General features: G+C 43.6%; 7 protein-coding genes across 7 annotated transcripts; 3 read left to right on the top strand and 4 right to left on the bottom strand.

Annotated features, from left to right (window-relative positions):
* Positions 1-12: 12 nt before the first annotated feature.
* LOC106747719 (U4/U6 small nuclear ribonucleoprotein Prp4) lies at positions 13-3,886 on the bottom strand. The gene is made up of 5 exons (XM_014625548.1): positions 3,701-3,886; positions 2,957-3,520; positions 2,477-2,854; positions 2,155-2,368; positions 13-1,287 (listed from the first exon to the last, which is right to left on the bottom strand). Exons 2-5 carry the CDS (start codon positions 3,480-3,482, stop codon positions 834-836), a joined length of 1,572 nt encoding a protein of 523 aa, XP_014481034.1. The 5' UTR covers positions 3,483-3,520; positions 3,701-3,886; the 3' UTR covers positions 13-833.
* A 1,855-nt stretch (positions 3,887-5,741) lies between these two features.
* On the bottom strand, positions 5,742-6,130 carry LOC106747773 (histone H2B-like). The gene has a single exon (XM_014625657.1). The coding sequence runs from the start codon at positions 6,115-6,117 to the stop codon at positions 5,746-5,748; it is 372 nt and encodes a 123-aa protein (XP_014481143.1). The 5' UTR covers positions 6,118-6,130; the 3' UTR covers positions 5,742-5,745.
* A 229-nt stretch (positions 6,131-6,359) lies between these two features.
* Positions 6,360-7,036, top strand: LOC106747771 (histone H2A-like). Its single transcript, XM_014625655.1, has one exon. The coding sequence runs from the start codon at positions 6,406-6,408 to the stop codon at positions 6,778-6,780; it is 375 nt and encodes a 124-aa protein (XP_014481141.1). The 5' UTR covers positions 6,360-6,405; the 3' UTR covers positions 6,781-7,036.
* A 787-nt stretch (positions 7,037-7,823) lies between these two features.
* Positions 7,824-9,072, bottom strand: LOC106747772. The gene is made up of 2 exons (XM_014625656.1): positions 8,566-9,072; positions 7,824-8,157 (listed from the first exon to the last, which is right to left on the bottom strand). The coding sequence occupies exons 1-2, from the start codon at positions 8,880-8,882 to the stop codon at positions 8,103-8,105; spliced, it is 372 nt and encodes a 123-aa protein (XP_014481142.1). The 5' UTR covers positions 8,883-9,072; the 3' UTR covers positions 7,824-8,102.
* Positions 9,073-11,061: 1,989 nt separating this feature from the next.
* LOC106747774 (histone H4) lies at positions 11,062-11,872 on the top strand. The gene has a single exon (XM_014625658.1). The coding sequence runs from the start codon at positions 11,091-11,093 to the stop codon at positions 11,400-11,402; it is 312 nt and encodes a 103-aa protein (XP_014481144.1). The 5' UTR covers positions 11,062-11,090; the 3' UTR covers positions 11,403-11,872.
* A 1,071-nt stretch (positions 11,873-12,943) lies between these two features.
* On the bottom strand, positions 12,944-13,454 carry LOC106747770 (histone H3). The gene has a single exon (XM_014625653.1). It carries the CDS (start codon positions 13,418-13,420, stop codon positions 13,010-13,012), a length of 411 nt encoding a protein of 136 aa, XP_014481139.1. The 5' UTR covers positions 13,421-13,454; the 3' UTR covers positions 12,944-13,009.
* A 3,042-nt stretch (positions 13,455-16,496) lies between these two features.
* LOC106747586 (histone H1-like) lies at positions 16,497-17,438 on the top strand. Its single transcript, XM_014625229.1, has one exon. It carries the CDS (start codon positions 16,576-16,578, stop codon positions 17,251-17,253), a length of 678 nt encoding a protein of 225 aa, XP_014480715.1. The 5' UTR covers positions 16,497-16,575; the 3' UTR covers positions 17,254-17,438.
* The last annotated feature ends 1,228 nt before the right edge of the window (positions 17,439-18,666 follow it).

The raw sequence follows: 18,666 nt of genomic DNA, 5'->3' as shown, positions 1-18,666 counted from the left end.
GGATGCGAGTGAAACATCGAGGATCAGTTACTCTTGCTGCCCGTAAATAATAGGAAAAATAGACGAACTTTCGGAACAAGATCTCTCTGTTCTCGGTGGAACGCGACGTAAGATCCACAGTGGAAGTTTCATAGTGTCCGTTGTACCAACGTAGTTCGGGATTTCGCCGAAAGTTCGTTAATAATGAAACGATGAGCGGAGAAAGAGAGAGAGTCTTCTCATTTCGGACCGCTCTCGCGTCTTCAAATGTACTTGACAAACCTTGAGCGGACGGGGGATGTTCGGATCCAACGGTGAAACGCTCGTACGCTCGGCTCTTTTGTCGAGAACGATACAACGACGACGTTGGTGCAACACAGCGATGCGCCTATTGAACGGCCAGCTGCCCCAGTTATAAATAACGTCGAAAGTTTACGCGCGATTATAAGACCTATTTCACGGAAGACGGATTTTTAAAATACACATTACAACACACACACACACACACACGGCACAAGTTTCAATCCGGAGCCAATCTCGCACTCTCGGAGTCGGGCATGCTAAAGTGTGCTAAAGTGAAAGTTACGTGCACGTTAATTGTGCGTGTGATATTAGTTGTTTCGGTGGGAATCGGTTTTTTTTTTTTTTTATTGAGACGACGATACGATAATACAAAACTGTGCACGCGTGCGGCACGACGCGCATTAACAAAGTAATCTGTTATAAATTACAGAAGATCGCCGGGACAGATTCTTTTTTGTTCATTAGATTTCGCACTAGTAGCACGTTGCATATCCGTCAGTCATGAATGCAAGTCGACTTCAATGGGAGAAACTTGTGGCGCCACCTCTGCCTTACTCCGGCGCCCACAGCTTGAACGTCCTGTCGTACGAGCTGGTCGCGATGAACTTGTGATCGGGCGAGACGTCGACGGACATGACCTTCCCGTCGTGGCCCGGCAGCATCTTGAGCGGCTGCCAAGTTTTGTTCGACCAGATCTTGGCGGTGTTGTCGTACGACGCGGTGACCAGATACTGGCCCTCCGTTCTCTGATACTTCACGTCGGACAGGAGATTGGTGTGCGCCGGGATCGTGTATATGCACGTGCGCTTCCTCAAGTCCCATATCTTGCAGGTGTTATCCTCGCTCGCGGTGGCGATGTGGAAGCCGTTCGGCGAGAAGTCGATGCCGAAGATCGCACGCAGGTGGCCCTCCATGAACATGATGCACCTGCCGGTGCGCAAGTCCCAGACGCGGCCGAAGGAATCGTGACCGCCTGTGGCGCAAACGCTCCCGTCGCACTGGAAGCTACATGAAGAAGCAGACGAGCCGAAACTTATTACAGTTGTATTGTCTTTCGTTTGAAATCATAAAGTAAAACTGTATCCACCGGCTTTGCTTCCGTTAAATCCTCAAGTCGACGGATCCACATTAGGTGAAATGAGCCTTTAGCCTTTTGCTCCAAGGCGTTTTACACGCTGCCGAAAGTCGTAAAACGCTTCAAGTTGTGTCTACAATGCGGTCGTGCAGTCGTATAGTCGCGGTCGTTCGGGTCGGTCCAATTCCAGCAACTACGAGCAATCTAGTCTCTGGAAATTGGAAGTGGACCGATTCGAACGACCGCGGTTGTACGACTTTACGTCTGTCCCAGCTGACGCAGCTTAAATTCAGTTTACAGTTAGTTAGGAAATGCTACATCCATTGCGACTGAAAACGCTTCTTGCTAGAAATTACGTTACAGTTTAATGCTTGGAGCAAAAACTTAGTAATATTCGGAATCTTTTTAATTTTATTATCTTTATTATATCAACTGATGCATCAAAATATAGCGTTAGATAAAAAAAATAAAAAATATTTTCATACTTGTAATATTATGTACGTACGTCTACCTCAGCTTCGTTTCAAATTATTTAGGTAGTGAAACAAAGGTATAAGGACGTAATTTGCTGGTGTCTATTGGTATTTGCATAAATACTAAATTTATGAGCGGCCCGTTTGACGTACCGCTAAAAATACTTTCATCGTGTATTAATCGCAATTGTTATTCTTACAGGATTTATCCTAGAGCATAATAAAGTGGATTCTATCCTATTATAATCTATAAAAATACGGCATTAATGGGCAAATCATCCTTCCTAAGCGATTATAAATCAGCGTAGGCGAGGAAATGAATACCTGATGCAATGTACAGGTCGTGCGTGACCCTCTTGGTGAAGCACTTCCGCCTGCTGCTCCAAATCCCACAATCTCCAGGATGAATCGTGGCAACACGTGCCGAGAAATCGTCCAGACGGGTGAAAGGCTATCCTGGACACTCGGTGAGGCTCGTGTCCTTCCACTTCCGCCAGTGGCTCTTCGCCATTGCCACCACTCCACAGTTTCACCGAACCTGTTTGATGTAACGTTCATAATGTAGATACAGCAGGAGGTTCTCTCTCTCTCTCTCTCTCTTTCTCTCTTAAATACCACATTGATACACAAGATGACATATGCATACCGTCCGTCGCGCAAGACGCCAACACGCAAGTCTGGCCCGTGTTCTCACCTACCACATCTTCGGTTATCGTAGCTTTTGGGTGAAAAACAATACAGCCAACATTACAAGGGTGTCCTTTTAAAGTGCGCAACAAAGTACAGTCGGGTACAGACCATAACTTGCACAGGCCTGACCACGAAGCGGTAACGAGAATCTTTGAGTTCGGGCTGAATTGGCAAAAGGAAATGGGCCTAGTGTCGCCGATCTGAGAGCAATAGATGCTCAACGCTTGCAACTTCTTCAGAAGTTCTTGCCTTTTCGCTGTGCGAGTAGCGGCTGGCAACTCGAGATCCTGACGTGCCTTCTCCAGCCGTGCCTTTGCCCTGGGCAATGAATATGCTGGAAACAAGAAAGTAAACGACAAGAAAAAAGATAGAAGGAAACAAAGAGAAAATTGTACTTCTATTTCACGGAAAGTTCAACGATACGATGGAGACTCACTCGATATCCATGACCGTGCAATTTGTAAGGATTCCGGACCTTCGTGGTACCACGTGGTCTCCGTGTCTCTCTCAATCGTGTGAGACGGTTTCTCCTCCTCTTCATGCTTCTTCTTAATAGCATCCTCACCGACACTGGCTAACAATTCTCTCAGTCTCGTTCTACGGTCTGCGGGACCTTCTCCAAACAGGCAGATCGGTTCGCCCAGTTGCCTCAAGTGTTTCTTCACTTCCGAGTCGTCCGTGGAGACATTAATCTGCCTGGCCTTCTTCCTACGTTCGAATTCCTCCAGCAGTGCCTGACGATCCTTAGACATCTCGTCCTCCAGCTCCATGTACTCGTTCGAGATGTGCACATTTCCAGCTGAGATGGAAGCGCTCGCAATATCATCCGTACTCGTGACATCCTTCTCACCGTCGGCGACCTCGACCGCAGCAGCGAGCCGAGTACGTTCCGCTTCCTCCAGCGAGCCATAGTGCACGGTTTTCTGTTTCTTCACGTAAACCAAGTCCTCGTCGTCGGACATATTTTCAGGTTAGGATCAACCGGCCTGTCGTTATTTTGCTGCCAAATATCGTACACGTTATTATTCAGGTAAAATGAAGTCCTCACATTTACCAGCGACGGGAAGTATCGAGAAAAGCGTAGGACTGGGAATCTTATGATCGACTGAATGTAGGATTTGCGTTAAAGTGGAGATGCAACGAACAAAGCGTAAGTAATATTGTTTATAATGGTACTTACATAACATGGAAATTAATCACTAAAATTATAATTATTCACAATATATTAAATATATTTAAATGTATATCACGGTTGTCATTTCTCTAAAGAATTTACACAACACTTGACGGTCACACTTCGGTGCGTCCTTTTTGTCAAAACTTACCGCACTTGTGTACGTAATGTACGCTAACCTTTACTTTTATATTGCGTTCCGAAACCTAACTCAATGGGTAGAGCAGTATTTGATTAACTAATCACAATAAAGAAATCTTTGACTTGATTGGTCAATAGCTGCATCGGCAGAGAAAACAGCTTTGAACTGTTGTAAAATTCGGAACTCTGGTTGGTGTATGCTTTTAATCTTGGTTAAATCTAAAAATATGCACCAATCAGATTCACGAATTTTGCACAGTTGCAAAGCAGCTTTTCTGCTACACGCAGCCAACCAATGCTACTTTATCCGTAGAGTAGAATTTTCGAACGTAACCTTAGTAGTAGTAAGTCCAGCAAATACAGTTTCCTTATTATTCTAATAGGTCTGAAAAGTAGAGACTTTAAGCTGCAAAATGCTTTTTAAACCATCGTGAAATAATATTCCTAGTCGAATCTTATGTTCAAGACTGTCATAAATTTAAGTTTAAGCTGTCTCAAGTTTATTTTCAGATGCTTCGTAGCCAATGAAATAAGCCGTAGAGCATCAAAAAATAAACTTAAGATGGCCTTAAAAGATTTGACTATGAATACTGGCTGTAGTGGAAACTGGGACTAATTTCTGAAAATAACGGGTCTTTTATGTACTCGCCCCACATTTAGACCTCTTATTTGCCATTCAAAATAACGGTTTTAAACTCTGGACATCCCTGATTAGGCCTGTTATTTCAACGGCAAATAACGGGTTTAATAAAATGGAGGGTTCCTTATATTCGTTATTAACCGTGTTATAACGGATCAACAAAATTCCTGAAGACCCTATTCAAATAAACTTGCATAATCGCATATAGCATATGCATAAGGAAATTAATTATGATCCGTACAGTAAAAGGTTTTTCATATCGGACGCATGATTGGTTAATTTCCTCGTGCGCATATGCATTATATGACTGTGCAAGTTCGTCTGAAGTAGGCCCTTAAGATTTATAACTTTTACATTTTCTCTCAATAAATTAATATTCCAACGAGAATCTCTTTCGCTAAGAGCAGATTGCTATCTTGAATTATAATTCCTAATCCAGGTAAAATAGAAAGTTATGATGATACAAAAAACGAAAAAATTAACTATAATTCATTTTTCGATCATTTTCTCGTCATCTTGACGTTATCGTAATCTTTTGTTCTACGAAGGAAGTCTTCACTGTAAGTCATCAGTTGTCTTAACAAATCGAGGCGATAATACTCAACGATAAGGTATATTTTGTATATATCTACCAATGTCTGTAAGTTTAGTAAGTGTTATTACGCAAATATAACCGTATCATAAAATAGCTGCGCAATGACATACTCGACAGTTGCTGGTAAATTTGTATAGAATAGTCCCAAGTCAGAAAAGCCCTTACTTTTTTAAATTACGATTCAACAACGGATCAAACTTTTGCTCTTCATTTTCTTATATTCGTATGATTAACCAGTGAATGAAACAGATCTTTATCTACTGGCAATTATAGATTGAAAAATTAGAGTGTAAGAGGATTTCAGGTGTTGCAAAACATAAAATAAACTAATCATCTACACCTTTTTGAATTTAACAAAAGATACCACTACTATTATTTTTTCAGAATTCAAATATTGTTCCCTATCGAGGTTTGTTCTTATTAGAACCATGTATTACTGCTTGAAAAATACATTTATCCTTTTTGAAGGATTGAATACAGCAATTAAATCAAAATTTATGAAATGGTTTCGGAAATACTAACTATAGACTGACTATAGAGTAACATATTTTCGTAGAAATTCAAATTTATGTGTTTATTGTTATAGGCAGTTTTACTTATTTAATACGAGTCGTGAGATTATCAACGTTATATTATTGGGGCCCTGAAAAGGGCCGTTTTGGTGTCAATGCTCGTTCACTTTGAGCTCGTGTACTTGGTAACAGCTTTGGTTCCCTCACTGACCGCGTGCTTCGCCAATTCACCGGGCAGTAAAAGCCGAACGGCAGTTTGGATTTCCCGAGAGGTGATGGTGGAGCGTTTGTTGTAATGAGCCAACCGTGATGCCTCGGCAGCAATGCGTTCGAAAACATCATTGACGAAACTATTCATGATACTCATAGCCTTGCTGGAGATACCGGTGTCAGGATGGACTTGCTTCAGTACTTTGTAGATATAGATAGCATAGCTCTCCTTCCTCTTCCTTTTCTTCTTCTTGTCGGTCTTGCTGATATTCTTCTGAGCTTTGCCGGCCTTCTTCACCGCCTTGCCGCTAGCCTTGGGTGGCATGCTTGATTCCCGGTAAAAGATGCGCGCTGAACAGTCAAAGACAGAAGTCTCGGTTCGAATGCCCGTCGTTCCTACGGCGCGCTCATATATAGTAAGCGAGCGACGGTGGCGCCGACCAATCACGCGCGCGGAGCGCCCGAGCTCAGTTCTCCCGCAACGCCATTGGTCGGCGCCTGCTGTGACGAGACGGTATAAATATGGTACAACGGGCAACCGCCGACACATATCTTCGAGCTCTCGAGTGCTTCGTATTGCAGTTAGCAGCGTATATTACTTCAACTCAGCGAAATGTCTGGCCGCGGCAAGGGAGGCAAAGCGAAGGGAAAGGCGAAGTCCCGCTCCAACCGAGCTGGTCTGCAATTTCCTGTCGGTCGTATCCACAGGCTTCTCCGTAAAGGGAATTATGCCGAGCGTGTCGGTGCCGGTGCTCCGGTTTACCTCGCCGCTGTCATGGAGTACTTGGCGGCTGAAGTGTTGGAATTGGCCGGCAACGCCGCTCGTGACAACAAGAAAACCAGAATCATCCCGAGGCACTTGCAACTGGCCATCAGGAATGACGAGGAGTTAAACAAATTGCTCTCCGGTGTCACGATCGCTCAAGGTGGTGTACTGCCGAACATCCAAGCAGTGTTGTTGCCAAAGAAGACCGAGAAGAAGGCATAACTTGCAACACCGAAAACATCACAAATGGCCCTTTTCAGGGCCGCAAATGTCTCAAAACGTGGGAATTCCAATTCGCAATCAACCTCAAGAAACTTTCCATTTATTCATTCCTACTATTAAACATAAAATTGAAGTGTAAATAGCGTATATAAAGAACTGATTCTTAATATTAAATTACGACGCTATTGTTTCCCTCACTTTCGATTCAGTTCAAATTGATTACAATTCATTTATTAATAACAAAAGTTTTATTGCACAGTGCAAATAGAACCTGATATCCAGCCAATACTCTATTTTTAGTTCGATCAGTGTTAGCTTATATATAGTAGAAAATAACATTTGTAAGCAATGAGGAAAAGAGAATAACATGAAAAGAAACCAAAAGTTAGATTATTGCAATAGAAGTATACCGTTACTGACTCAGATTTTGATTTAAACGATTTCTGATAGAACTCGTATTCAAATATTAATTAAACGTAATTCACAAAGGAGGATACGACTCACCTTACGATTTTGATCCGCTTACATACGAGAGTACATCGGAAATAAACGGATACATGTATGAGATTTCGTTGGAATACACTTGGCTAATGTTTTCTCATACTTAAAAATTTACGTATTCGATAATGTATCATAAAAATCGAAATGAAACGATTGTTTTCAGTATCGCATGGCATAACGAACCTCATTAGTATACAACATTCCGGGATTCGATTCTAATTTTTTTCTACTAATGTTTATTCATTATGTCAATACGAAATATTACATTGAATGCCGTGGGAGTCACCGGTGATCGCCGCTGTTATATTACCGTGTTTTAAGTTATGTATGAAATATAATCAATGGAATCTGCAAAGAAAGCTGTACGGCTAATAAAGAACCAACGTGAAGTCAGACGAAAATATGCATCCCGAATTATATTTATTTACTGCGGCTTCTGATTTAATTATCATTTTAATGTTTGAATGATCAATAAAAAGCAGCACGAGCACTTAACGTATTAATATATAAAAGACAATATCGCATATTTTTATTTGTAGATAATACAGGGTGCGGCGAAAGGTTTGCCCGAGTTTGAAAAATCCGTTGCTCACCAGATGGCGTGAGTAGGTTGTTGGGCAGGGTCTCATTAGGAAGGTTGTTCTCAACCGTTTTCAGTTAACATCATGATTTGGACTGGAGAACATCGTGGATTCGCTGTGCGCTCTTTTTTGGAAAATGGCCGTTCAGTCATTGCGACGCAGAGAGCAATGCGCTTGCGATTCCATATTCCGCGCCATGTTTCCGTACCTGATGGAAAAACAATCAAACGTTGGGTTTCTTCATTGGAAGAAACCGGATCCACAGTAAGAACTCATGCAGTTGGAAGACCCAGAACTGCAACAACACCAGAGAACGTGCAGTTAGTGAGGGTATCAGTGGAACGTTCGCCTAGGCGCTCTGCTCGGAGGCATGCAGTTGCACTGGGTTTGTCGGATCGTTCTGTCCGGAGAATTTTGCACGAAGAATTGTTTTTCCACCCGTACAAGATCATGCTTGTGCAAGAACTGAAACACGATGATTTTGTAAACCGTGTCAATCTTTGTCAAGAAATGCTCAACCGAATCCCTGCAACGTCAACTTTCTGGAGCACTGACGAGGCCCATTTCCACCTCTCTGGTGATGTTAACAAGCAGAACTTTCGGTACTGGGCTGACACCAACCCAAGGCAATTCCATGAGAGACCTCTGCACTCACGAAAAGTCACTGTTTGGTGTGCCATATCCAAATTTGGGATCATTGGGCCTTATTTTTTTGAGGAAAATGGCCATACTGTTACAGTTACAGCTCAACGTTATGTTTTCATGCTGGAAAACTTTTTTGAGCCTAAATTGCAGGAGTTGAGTGAACAGACAAATCTGGGGGAAATTTGGTTTCAACAAGATGGAACAACAGCGCATACAGACCGCATTTCTATGGCGAAACTGAGGCAAATGTTCCCTACTCGACTCGTCTCTCTGAGGGGTGATTTGGGGTGGCCAGCAAGATCGCCCGATTTGAGCATTTGTGACTTTTTCTTGTGGGGGTATCTGAAAGAAAAAGTCTTCAAGCATCGTCCCCATACCCTACAAGAACTGAAAAGGAGAATCATCGAAGAGGTGAACGCCATTCCGATTCAGATGTGCCAAAACGCAGCCCGAAGCTTCCAAAATCGGCTACATCAGTGCATTGCTACTGGAGGCCGCCATCTTGCAGATATCGTTTTTAAACGTTAATGTAAAAAAACTGTTTGAAGTACCAAAGGTAATAAAAAAATTTGCAATCCTCTACATTTAATAGTATTTTATTGATTGCTCTCCAAAATGAGGGCATACCTTTCGCCGCACCCTGTACAATACTTTCTCATAAATGTGACGAATGACAAATATACGAATACGCGTACATTTAATTATTGTAATTTTTGTAATAGTACATTAACCTAATATTTCAATATTTAAATATAAAAAATTATTGTTAAAACAAGATGCATTCGAATAAAAACTCGCACACGTACGTTCGATTTTTCGATGTACTCTCATCGTAGCGCAAATGGATCAGAATCGGTGAGGAATCAGCCGTCCTGCTGTTGTCAGTCTTCTTCTGATGAAATCCGTACGTCGGCATGCGTGTAACTTGATTGTCGACTCAAGCGCGTCTAATGTGAACCTATGTTTGATAACTTAACAGCTGGTTCACGCGCGAGAGCAGATAATCAATAACGGAATGACTCACGCTGTTCGACGTCGGGATTAACCAATAAAGGAATAATTATGGTATTTCGCTCAATAATCCGATAGGCACACTAATCCGATAGTGACATCTGAACACAAATTCAACGTGAAAATGCCTAAATCGAATTTGGAAAACATCAATGATGCTGTGCACGAATGCGGAGCACTCGTTACCTCAAAACAGTTCGATGTGCAGGCACGATGGTTTATACGTTCATGTTAATTCAGGATACTCGATATTACTCGAAATTTATAGGATGGGCCAAAATGCAAATGTTACACTTCTAGTTATTGTGATAATGTATAATTCATTACGAAAAGCGAGATATTTACAAATTTATTTGAAAATCACGATAGGATCATATCAAAGGACAAGTTTAATTTTTTTGGACAAAAATCTAACAGGCAGGTCGTAGTGTCCGGCGATTTGCGAGAGGTCACGTAGCTTTCCTGATTCGAAAAGATCCCAATTCGTTGACTCACCTGACGAGACAACGTGAAAGATATTTATTCGGATATTACATATGATTTCTAGGCAATAATATCAGGATAATAACATTTATGGAAATAAGTCAAGAGTTATGAGATGATTATAACAGAAGTACATCGTCACTGACTTCGAGACTTTCTCCAATACAGTCGTTTCTTGACGGGACTCGTATTCAGACATTCACATAACTTACAAGGGAGGACACGTAGCCTGACTTTCCACCTGATTTCGATCCACTTACATGAGATTACATCGGAAATGAACGATTTATTTGATTCGAAATATATCTCAAATGTCACATCTAAGTTTTTAAAACAAAGTGCAGCACCCATGTGAGCAGAATTCCGCTATATTTTTCAGTAAACGAACCTCGAGTAGATTTCGGCGTTGTAATAAGCGGAGTAACTTCAACATCTTAATGAGTTACGAGAATAAGTGAAATTACGAGAAAAGAGAACATCGCAGGAAGGAAGGAATTTGCAGGAATTCACGGGATTCGAGCGTATATCTGCGATATTTGAAGAATGTACCGAAAGGAGACCAAGATCTCTTTTCCGCGACAAAGAGGCGAGAGACGAACTTGGCGATTGATCAAACCGGCTCATTTAAAGAACGTCGCGTCCATCTTAACGTCTTTATCGTCGTCGGCCGACAACGAACCTGGACTAACTGCTCGAATCGATTCCGTTCGGAATGAACAACACGGGCAGAAGAGGCCGTGTTGCTCCTCGGTCAACAAGTGCAACAAAGAAATATGTTTCGCACGAGGAACGAAACGCGTAAGGCGGCCGTATATTACTCATCGCACCATTCGGGAGTTTTTGCACCGTGTCGTACCGCGCCGAGAAAATAATTTATACGTGTATCGCATGAAAAACGGCGATGTAATGTTTCATTGGTTGACATCGCGCTGTTGCGAGGACGTTGGACTGCGAGTAACGACGAGCGTCCCGATTGGCCGGCGGCGCTGGGGTGGGGAGGCACGCGTATAAAAGCGGGTGGCAGCGGCAGCCGGGCGTTAATCGAGGTTTGCTGGTACTGCGAGTCCGTGTCTCAGCTAGACTTTCAGGATGACTGGTCGCGGAAAGGGAGGCAAGGGATTGGGAAAGGGAGGAGCGAAGCGTCACAGGAAGGTTCTTCGCGATAACATCCAGGGTATCACCAAGCCGGCCATCCGTCGTCTCGCTCGTCGTGGCGGTGTGAAACGTATCTCCGGCTTGATCTACGAGGAGACTCGCGGTGTGCTGAAGGTGTTCCTCGAAAACGTCATCCGTGATGCCGTCACCTACACCGAGCACGCAAAACGGAAGACCGTCACCGCCATGGACGTCGTGTACGCCTTGAAACGCCAAGGCAGAACCCTGTACGGGTTCGGCGGATAAGCGAAGAGCGCAGCACGTTCCTCCAACAAAACAATCGGCCCTTTTCAGGGCCACAAATCGCTTGAACGTTTGGGCAAATTTCTCAGTCGCTGAATAGTATCTCCTGTGCTCTCTCGTAGTGTTTAATACGTGACCCTAACGTCTGACATGAAGTTCGTGCAACGAATAAGTAAAAGTAAAGCGTCGTCGAAATACGCATGTTGTTAACCTATTTTAAGCTGCCTATCGACAAATGAATTAATACTGATAAATGCGTACGCCAATGGCCTATTTGATTATTCGTTGAACGTTGATATGTGCAACGTGACCACTGGGGAACACATTGGACTGCTTCTTTTTTTTTCAAGAATATGTATGTATATGTATCATATATTCCTTAAGAATATTCTAATACTACCGATTGCATTATTTTCTCTATCTTCATGAAATTCTTATTAAAAATGAGACATCGGTAAATTATTGGTTTGGTACACAAGGTCGTTCTGTTTTTTAATCGATATATACATAAAATTTATTTTTAAACGTAATAAAATGCGTGCCGTTTTGTTCGGTGACCTGCATCTCTCGGTAGCATGATCCGTGCTCGTAGAAATTCCAAGATTCTGAGCGAGGAACTAATAAAAAACGGAATGAATTTTTGCGTCAGTTCAATGGCTTAAATATTCTGAATAGAAAATTCACAATTTATGACTCAAATGAAATATTTTTAAATACAATTCTAAATTCACATTTCGACAGTTTTTTTCTAGAGATTATTTAATTGCTCCAAAATACGTGACTAGAAGTTTAAGGGATTTTTCACTTAATGAGTGACGTAAGCCGTTTTCGTAAACATTTCGTTAATAATAAAATAGTAAAATGGGTTCGAGTTATTAAATCGAACTAAAATTATGGTTTATACACGTAACAGCAGTTATGTATTTACGAAAAAATGCAGACTGTCTCATTCAATATTAATTATTATACAAATAAGCAATTTCTAAAGTAAAGAAGGTTCAATTTACAGAAATAAAATATATTTTAAAGGCAGTAATCGCGAAAAGGAACAGAATTCGCATTCGCGAGTATGAAAATGTATCTCGTGGAAGCTTTATCAAGGTTCAGATTATTTTTCATAATCGATCAAATATGAGATCATACTATAGCTGAGCACGTTTAGTACTATGACGTCACTTCGATGTGGTTATACAATATAGATGTTCTTCACTCAATTGACTGCATTAGCTTGTATTAATTTTCGTCTCTTTCAATCCTAAGGCTGTACATTTGTCTCTTTTGAAATCCTACACAAGTGTATACTTTGGGTGAATCAGGACTATATGTAATGAATTCTCGCGCATGTGCAATATAACGACTCTTTCATCCATGTTCTTCTTGAATGATCACTTGTAGTTTAGTTTTTCAAAATTACTTGTTAATTGTAGTTAAATTATAACGTACGACCAGTTAGCAATTGTTCAAACGCACATTGCAGAGTAAAATAAATTACTAAATTAAAATATATCAAGAGAAAGAAAAGGATCGGTTGGGATAACCATTGGCGAATCTCAGATATCCATCGAATATGAATTGGTGGCCCTGAAAAGGGCCGATTGAAAGTAATTAAATTAAGCACGCTCTCCACGAATACGACGTGCGAGCTGGATGTCTTTGGGCATAATAGTGACTCGCTTAGCGTGAATGGCGCAAAGGTTGGTGTCTTCAAACAAGCCGACGAGATAGGCCTCGCTGGCTTCCTGAAGGGCCATCACGGCAGAACTTTGGAAACGAAGATCGGTCTTGAAGTCCTGAGCGATCTCACGAACGAGACGTTGGAAGGGTAGCTTGCGGATCAACAGTTCCGTGCTCTTCTGGTAACGACGGATCTCACGGAGAGCTACCGTTCCAGGCCTGTAACGATGAGGTTTCTTCACGCCACCGGTAGCAGGCGCGCTCTTGCGAGCTGCCTTGGTCGCCAATTGTTTGCGAGGGGCTTTTCCACCGGTGGATTTACGAGCAGTCTGCTTAGTACGAGCCATCTTGCTTCCAAAGTTGCGTCTGTTCGATCGTCACGCTCTGGAATGCAGCGCAAGAGTGTGCCTTCCTTTCGCTCCGGGCGACTATTTAAAGACAGCGGCGAGAGGCGAGCGCGCTGATTGGCTGCGGCGTCGGTGGTGGGGACGGCCGAACGCGTCGGCCAATCAGACGGCTCGGCGAGCCAGCTGCGTTTCACGAAGCGCCTCCAGCGCCTCCAGCACACTGCCCGAGTCTGCTGATCGCGTGGCATTCCCGATTCCAACTGAATGTTATGTTTTGCGACTTTTTCAGAATCTCGTCGGGCGTATGCCCTTGTATAAGAGCAATAGATCATTACGAGGAATGGACAAAAATTCGCCGGATACGCGTTGCGATATCTTAATAGCAAAGCATGCCGGGAAGGATCACGATGATCATTTGTTTATGCAAAATTCCATCTTGAATTTTTCCGTGGAATCTGTGAAAAAGTCCCGCAACACTGTAGGCCGAAATATTCGAAACTCGATGCTCGTTCGAGTTCCCCGATGCCATTCGGTTATTTGATCAGCATTTCATTCGCGTGATGTCAGATCGACCTTTTCGTAGATAACAGCCAAACCGTTTAACACGATTCAAGTTACACACATACATAAACATACAGTATAGACTTTACATTCTTTAATATTTAATGCATCGAGTATCCGAGGCGAATACACGCTTGCAAGTTTTAAAATCTGTCGCGACAATTCGCTCGTATCTATAACGATTTGATTCTTCGACGATGTCGATGACTTTCGTAACGTTATTAATAATGAAATAAAATTTCTCGTTTGGACGAATCGATATATCGAGTGGCACGGAATATTTGTAGATTCAAATATTTCATCGTAGCCGAAATCCGTGTCCTAATTACGAAGTTATTGAACTTCGTAAATAATAAGCGACACGCGTGTATATATCCGTCAATTATATATTTCTCCCGTAATAGAGAAATTCTCCACTTATCTACCCTCATTAAAACCTTTGCACTTAAAGATACAGATACAGCCTTAGAAGTGCATGACGCATAATCTAGATCAGACAACATTGTTTATCAAGAACCTTGTTTGCTTGCTTTTAATCTGCTCAATAAAATAAACGGTTAAAGCAAAATGCGGTGACAATTTATTGCGAAGTGTCCCTACGCGAGCGAAATAAAATACCGATGAATATGCATATGTTTGCGTGAGTTAGCTCGATTGTAACTTCGCGTGCGCACTTTTTCAAGGCATTATAAACGACGTGCCGAATTATTCGAAGTTGCATATCGTGTTTGAATCAATGCAATTAGCGTAACTGTGCACGCGCGTCAATCTACAATGGGTCAATTTGGGAAAATTCGGTAAACGCCGACTTTTCCGTCGATGAAATACGAAATCACGTTTATCTTACACTTGTAGTTTCTTGCTTCGTCGCACGACTGCCGTAAGATATCTCGCAAAGTTGCGAATATTGCGTGCAGCAATTATGAAACTTTCTCCAAGTTTCGGCCGCGTGGAAAATACAAAAACCCCCAACACTGTCGTATCAAAAGTAAGAAAGGAAAAGTTATGTAACTTTAATATTTTTATCTTAATAAACATCAAACGTGAATATAAAATCCCAGGGACGTGTATCACGAGAATCCTGCTGTTTCTTCGAATCAGCGATTAGAAAGTAACAATCGGCGCAACGTTCGAAAAAACCGTAAAATCGCGAAAACCTAGGACGTATCGTAAAATAGCGGCGGAAATCAGGTAGCAGCCTTTATTTTATTTTAGCGATACGATTTTATTCAAGTTTATTCGCAAGATATATATCGAGCCGCTGTTTTTACCGTCTCGTCTGCGAACGGACTCTCGGACTGATCGAAAAATTCGCAAGCTTGATTGGAGAAGAGCACAGATCTCTCGCAACTAAGAACAACCGAGTTTATCACTGCGAATTCGTCGGAAGCACCTACGAAGAACGAAGAAAGTAACCGCAAATATTTCGCAAAGATTAGCTCGATCGCGCAGCGCCTCGGAGATACTCATCTCCGAGGCGTCGTTGCGACATAAATTCCGGAATACCCTCGGACTTTCGTTTCGAACGACTTGTAAAAACGAGAACTCACCGATGTCGTCGACACTTTACGCTGAAAATTCGGACGAATTTGCAAAAAGATCGACGCGAGCACTGACGTGACTCCTGATCGATAGCTCTCGCGGCACGGTATATCACAATCCGACGATCGCGAGACCGAGTCCGCAGGTGAAACCGAGCCCCGGAATCGCGAATCTGCCGAAAACCCGTGGCTATCGGTCGTCGATCGGACATAAATTTTCATTAAAACGAGTCTCCGCGTATTACTATGCCATCTTGTCACGCCGTTCTTCGGCTATGGCAGCCGTTTAACTGCACGGGTGCAATCGACGGCATACAGGGGGTCGCGTGGCCGCGTATACCGTGTTCCCGCGTGGAAATTCCACGATTACGCGGCCCGCATTACAAGGCGAATTACGCGTGCACCCACCCCGGCCGATAATGGCATTTTACAGCGTTCGGCAAAATTGTCTGCAAATGTACTTTGTAATCGGTATTCACATTGTGTTGCTCCGCCGCTTGTATTCCGCGATCCGCGAAAGTTGCTTTTTTCCGCGCTTATACGGTATCCCGCTCGACTTGCACACCTGCGATCGGTTAGCACAGCTATCACGACGTTCCGTAAACGGCATATGCTCCCCGTGCATCGATAATTATATTGTTTATTAACTTATTTCTCGAGTTGTATCGTCGGCCGCGAACGAATCGGGTGCGCGCGTCGCACGGAAGCGGGGAAAAGTACGCGTATATCGGCCGCGTGAGCGCGATAATGCGTATCAATCGAAAGCAGCTACTTGCTGCTAAGCGTACGCGCGCCGATCGCACGGTCTTAATCGTGCAAAATATTGTTTAAACGACGAACAATTGCCGGCCGGTCTTTCATTCCCAGCGACATGTTACCTGCAACATTGGGAGGGCCTCTCTCCATGGTCCGCGCTCGTAGTACAAGAGACGCGCCAGTCGGCAGTAACGGCGAATAGAGGCAACTGTGAACGTTCGAAGCGTTTATATTTGTACTTTGTCTTCAGTCGAGAGATACACAACCGTCTCTTCTCTAGCTCTTCTCTGTATCGCTATGGAGGATAAGAACGCGTCAGGAAACACCACAGCGGTGGAGAACACGGCAGCCGGATCGCCGCCGGCGAAGAAGGCCGCCAAGTCCAAGGCGGCGAAGACCCAGCGCCCGAAGTCGTCGCACCCGTCGACGGCCAAGATGGTCACGACCGCTATCAAGGAGCTGAAGGACCGCAAGGGCTCGTCGGTGCAGGCGATCAAGAAGTACATCGCCTCGACGTACAAGGTCGACGGCGAGAAGTTCGCGCCGTTCATCAAGAGATACCTGAAGGCCGCGGTGACGTCGGGCGCCGTCGTCCAGACCAAGGGTAAAGGCGCGTCCGGCTCGTTCAAGCTGGCGACGGAGGACAAGGAGAAGCGCTCCACTAAGAAGTCGATTACCACGAAAAAGACCACACCGAAGAAGAAGGCCGCGGTGACGAAGAAGGCACCGGCGGAGAAGAAACCGGCGGCGGCCAAGAAGACCCAGGCCGAGAAGAAGCCGGCAGCGGCGAAGAAGACCGCCAAAACAGCGGCGGCGAAGAAGGTCGAAGCCGCGGCGAAGCAGAAAGCGGCTGCGCAAGTGAAGAACCTGTCCAAGACCAAGAAGGCCACCAAAGCGCCGGCCGCCAAGACCAGGACTCCGAAGCCGAAGACCGCCAAAGCCGCCCCGAAGACCTCAAAGGCAGCGAAAAAATAATTTTTCTGACACAGATACACAATTGGCCCTTTTCAGGGCCCCATATCTCTCACACGTTGAATTACCTACCTCGCAGTCGCAATTTTTCTTCTTTTCAGCATTTTTCGTCCCTAGGATATCGTGATCTCGAAAGAGAAAAGGGATCGAAGTTAATTTCACTTGAGATCCTCAAACAGGAAGGAAACACTGACAGGTTAGGTTAGGTTCGATTCCTTAGAAGACTGAGTATAACGTATTCTACTTGTATTTATTTACAGTATTCAAAAGATAAACGAGTCACATTGAAATTGATAATCTTCTTCCCTTGAAACTCGCGATTTAATTACATTTTTAATGTTTTTCTGTATGTTAAATCATTCGAGATATACTTTTCACGCAGTACTTATAATTTTTAAAGGTGCAAAAGACTGTAATGACGTGAGACTATCCCGAGGTAAATCTCCTAAGATTTCGCTTTGCGCTAATTGAATTAATCAAGAAATCGCACGCTGTACGTTTCTGAGCGTCGAATAACAGTCGATTGTCTTCGCTTGATCCGACAAATAACTCACGCATTTGGCACGAAACATATATTGTTGGAAAAATAGTATATGCGGACGAGTCAATCGGATTGCAGTTGGAAACTTCTCGCTCAATAGAGAGAGAGAGAGAAAAAAAGACAGATCACAGCGTCCGTGATTGATCCGTGCGTGCGTAGACTCTCTTCCTGCCGTGTGTGATTCCAGATTCTGCTCGATCGAAACTCGGCTACAATCCGAAAGGGGAGGGGGGCTACGCAAAATTCGTCTGAGCGGTTTTAACACGCAGGTGCTATATGCATTGTGCTCGGACATTTAAAATTTTTCCCAGACGGGCGGGTGTTGTTAGGAAGAGCACAATCGCGGATTGATTTACGTATGAGCAGCGATCTCGTACTTTCCCTATAACCGTTCTCGACTGCGCCCGGTCCTCGCGTGTTTGGCGAATCGACAACTTGGGGGCGAGAGAAAGTCGTTCCCGAAAGAATTGGCAAAATTAAATAGGTTAAATAATACACGACACGCGGCTAATTTGGTGAAACCGTCGGTTTCTGCCGTCAGCATGGCTCCGACCAACGACGACCCCCTCACAGCGACCGGAAAACTTGCGAAACCACCGCGATATCGCCGCACGTAACCCCCCTGCGTGAACTCTTCGAAGTGAGAAGGCGACAGAAAATAGCTTCTCTCGGCCCTTGAGAGAGATCCATTTCCCCAAAGTCTCAACGGGGCGGAGAGACGCCAAGAGCACCGATATACGGGTTTCCATTGGAGAGGAACCACATAGGCCGGAATTATTAAGGTCACGGGAAAGCCTGGAATAGTTGCGGAAATGTTTGCGTCATTCCTTCATACTTCGTGCGTTTAGCTTCTGCGTGTCGTTTTTTTCTCTCTC

This window comes from Dinoponera quadriceps, unplaced genomic scaffold (assembly GCF_001313825.1).
Source record: "Dinoponera quadriceps isolate SergipeBrazil2010 unplaced genomic scaffold, ASM131382v1 scaffold1395, whole genome shotgun sequence".
Taxonomy (NCBI): domain Eukaryota; kingdom Metazoa; phylum Arthropoda; class Insecta; order Hymenoptera; family Formicidae; genus Dinoponera; species Dinoponera quadriceps.
The sequence above is the reverse complement of the archived record's forward strand: the minus strand, read 5'-3'. Positions and strand labels throughout refer to the sequence as shown.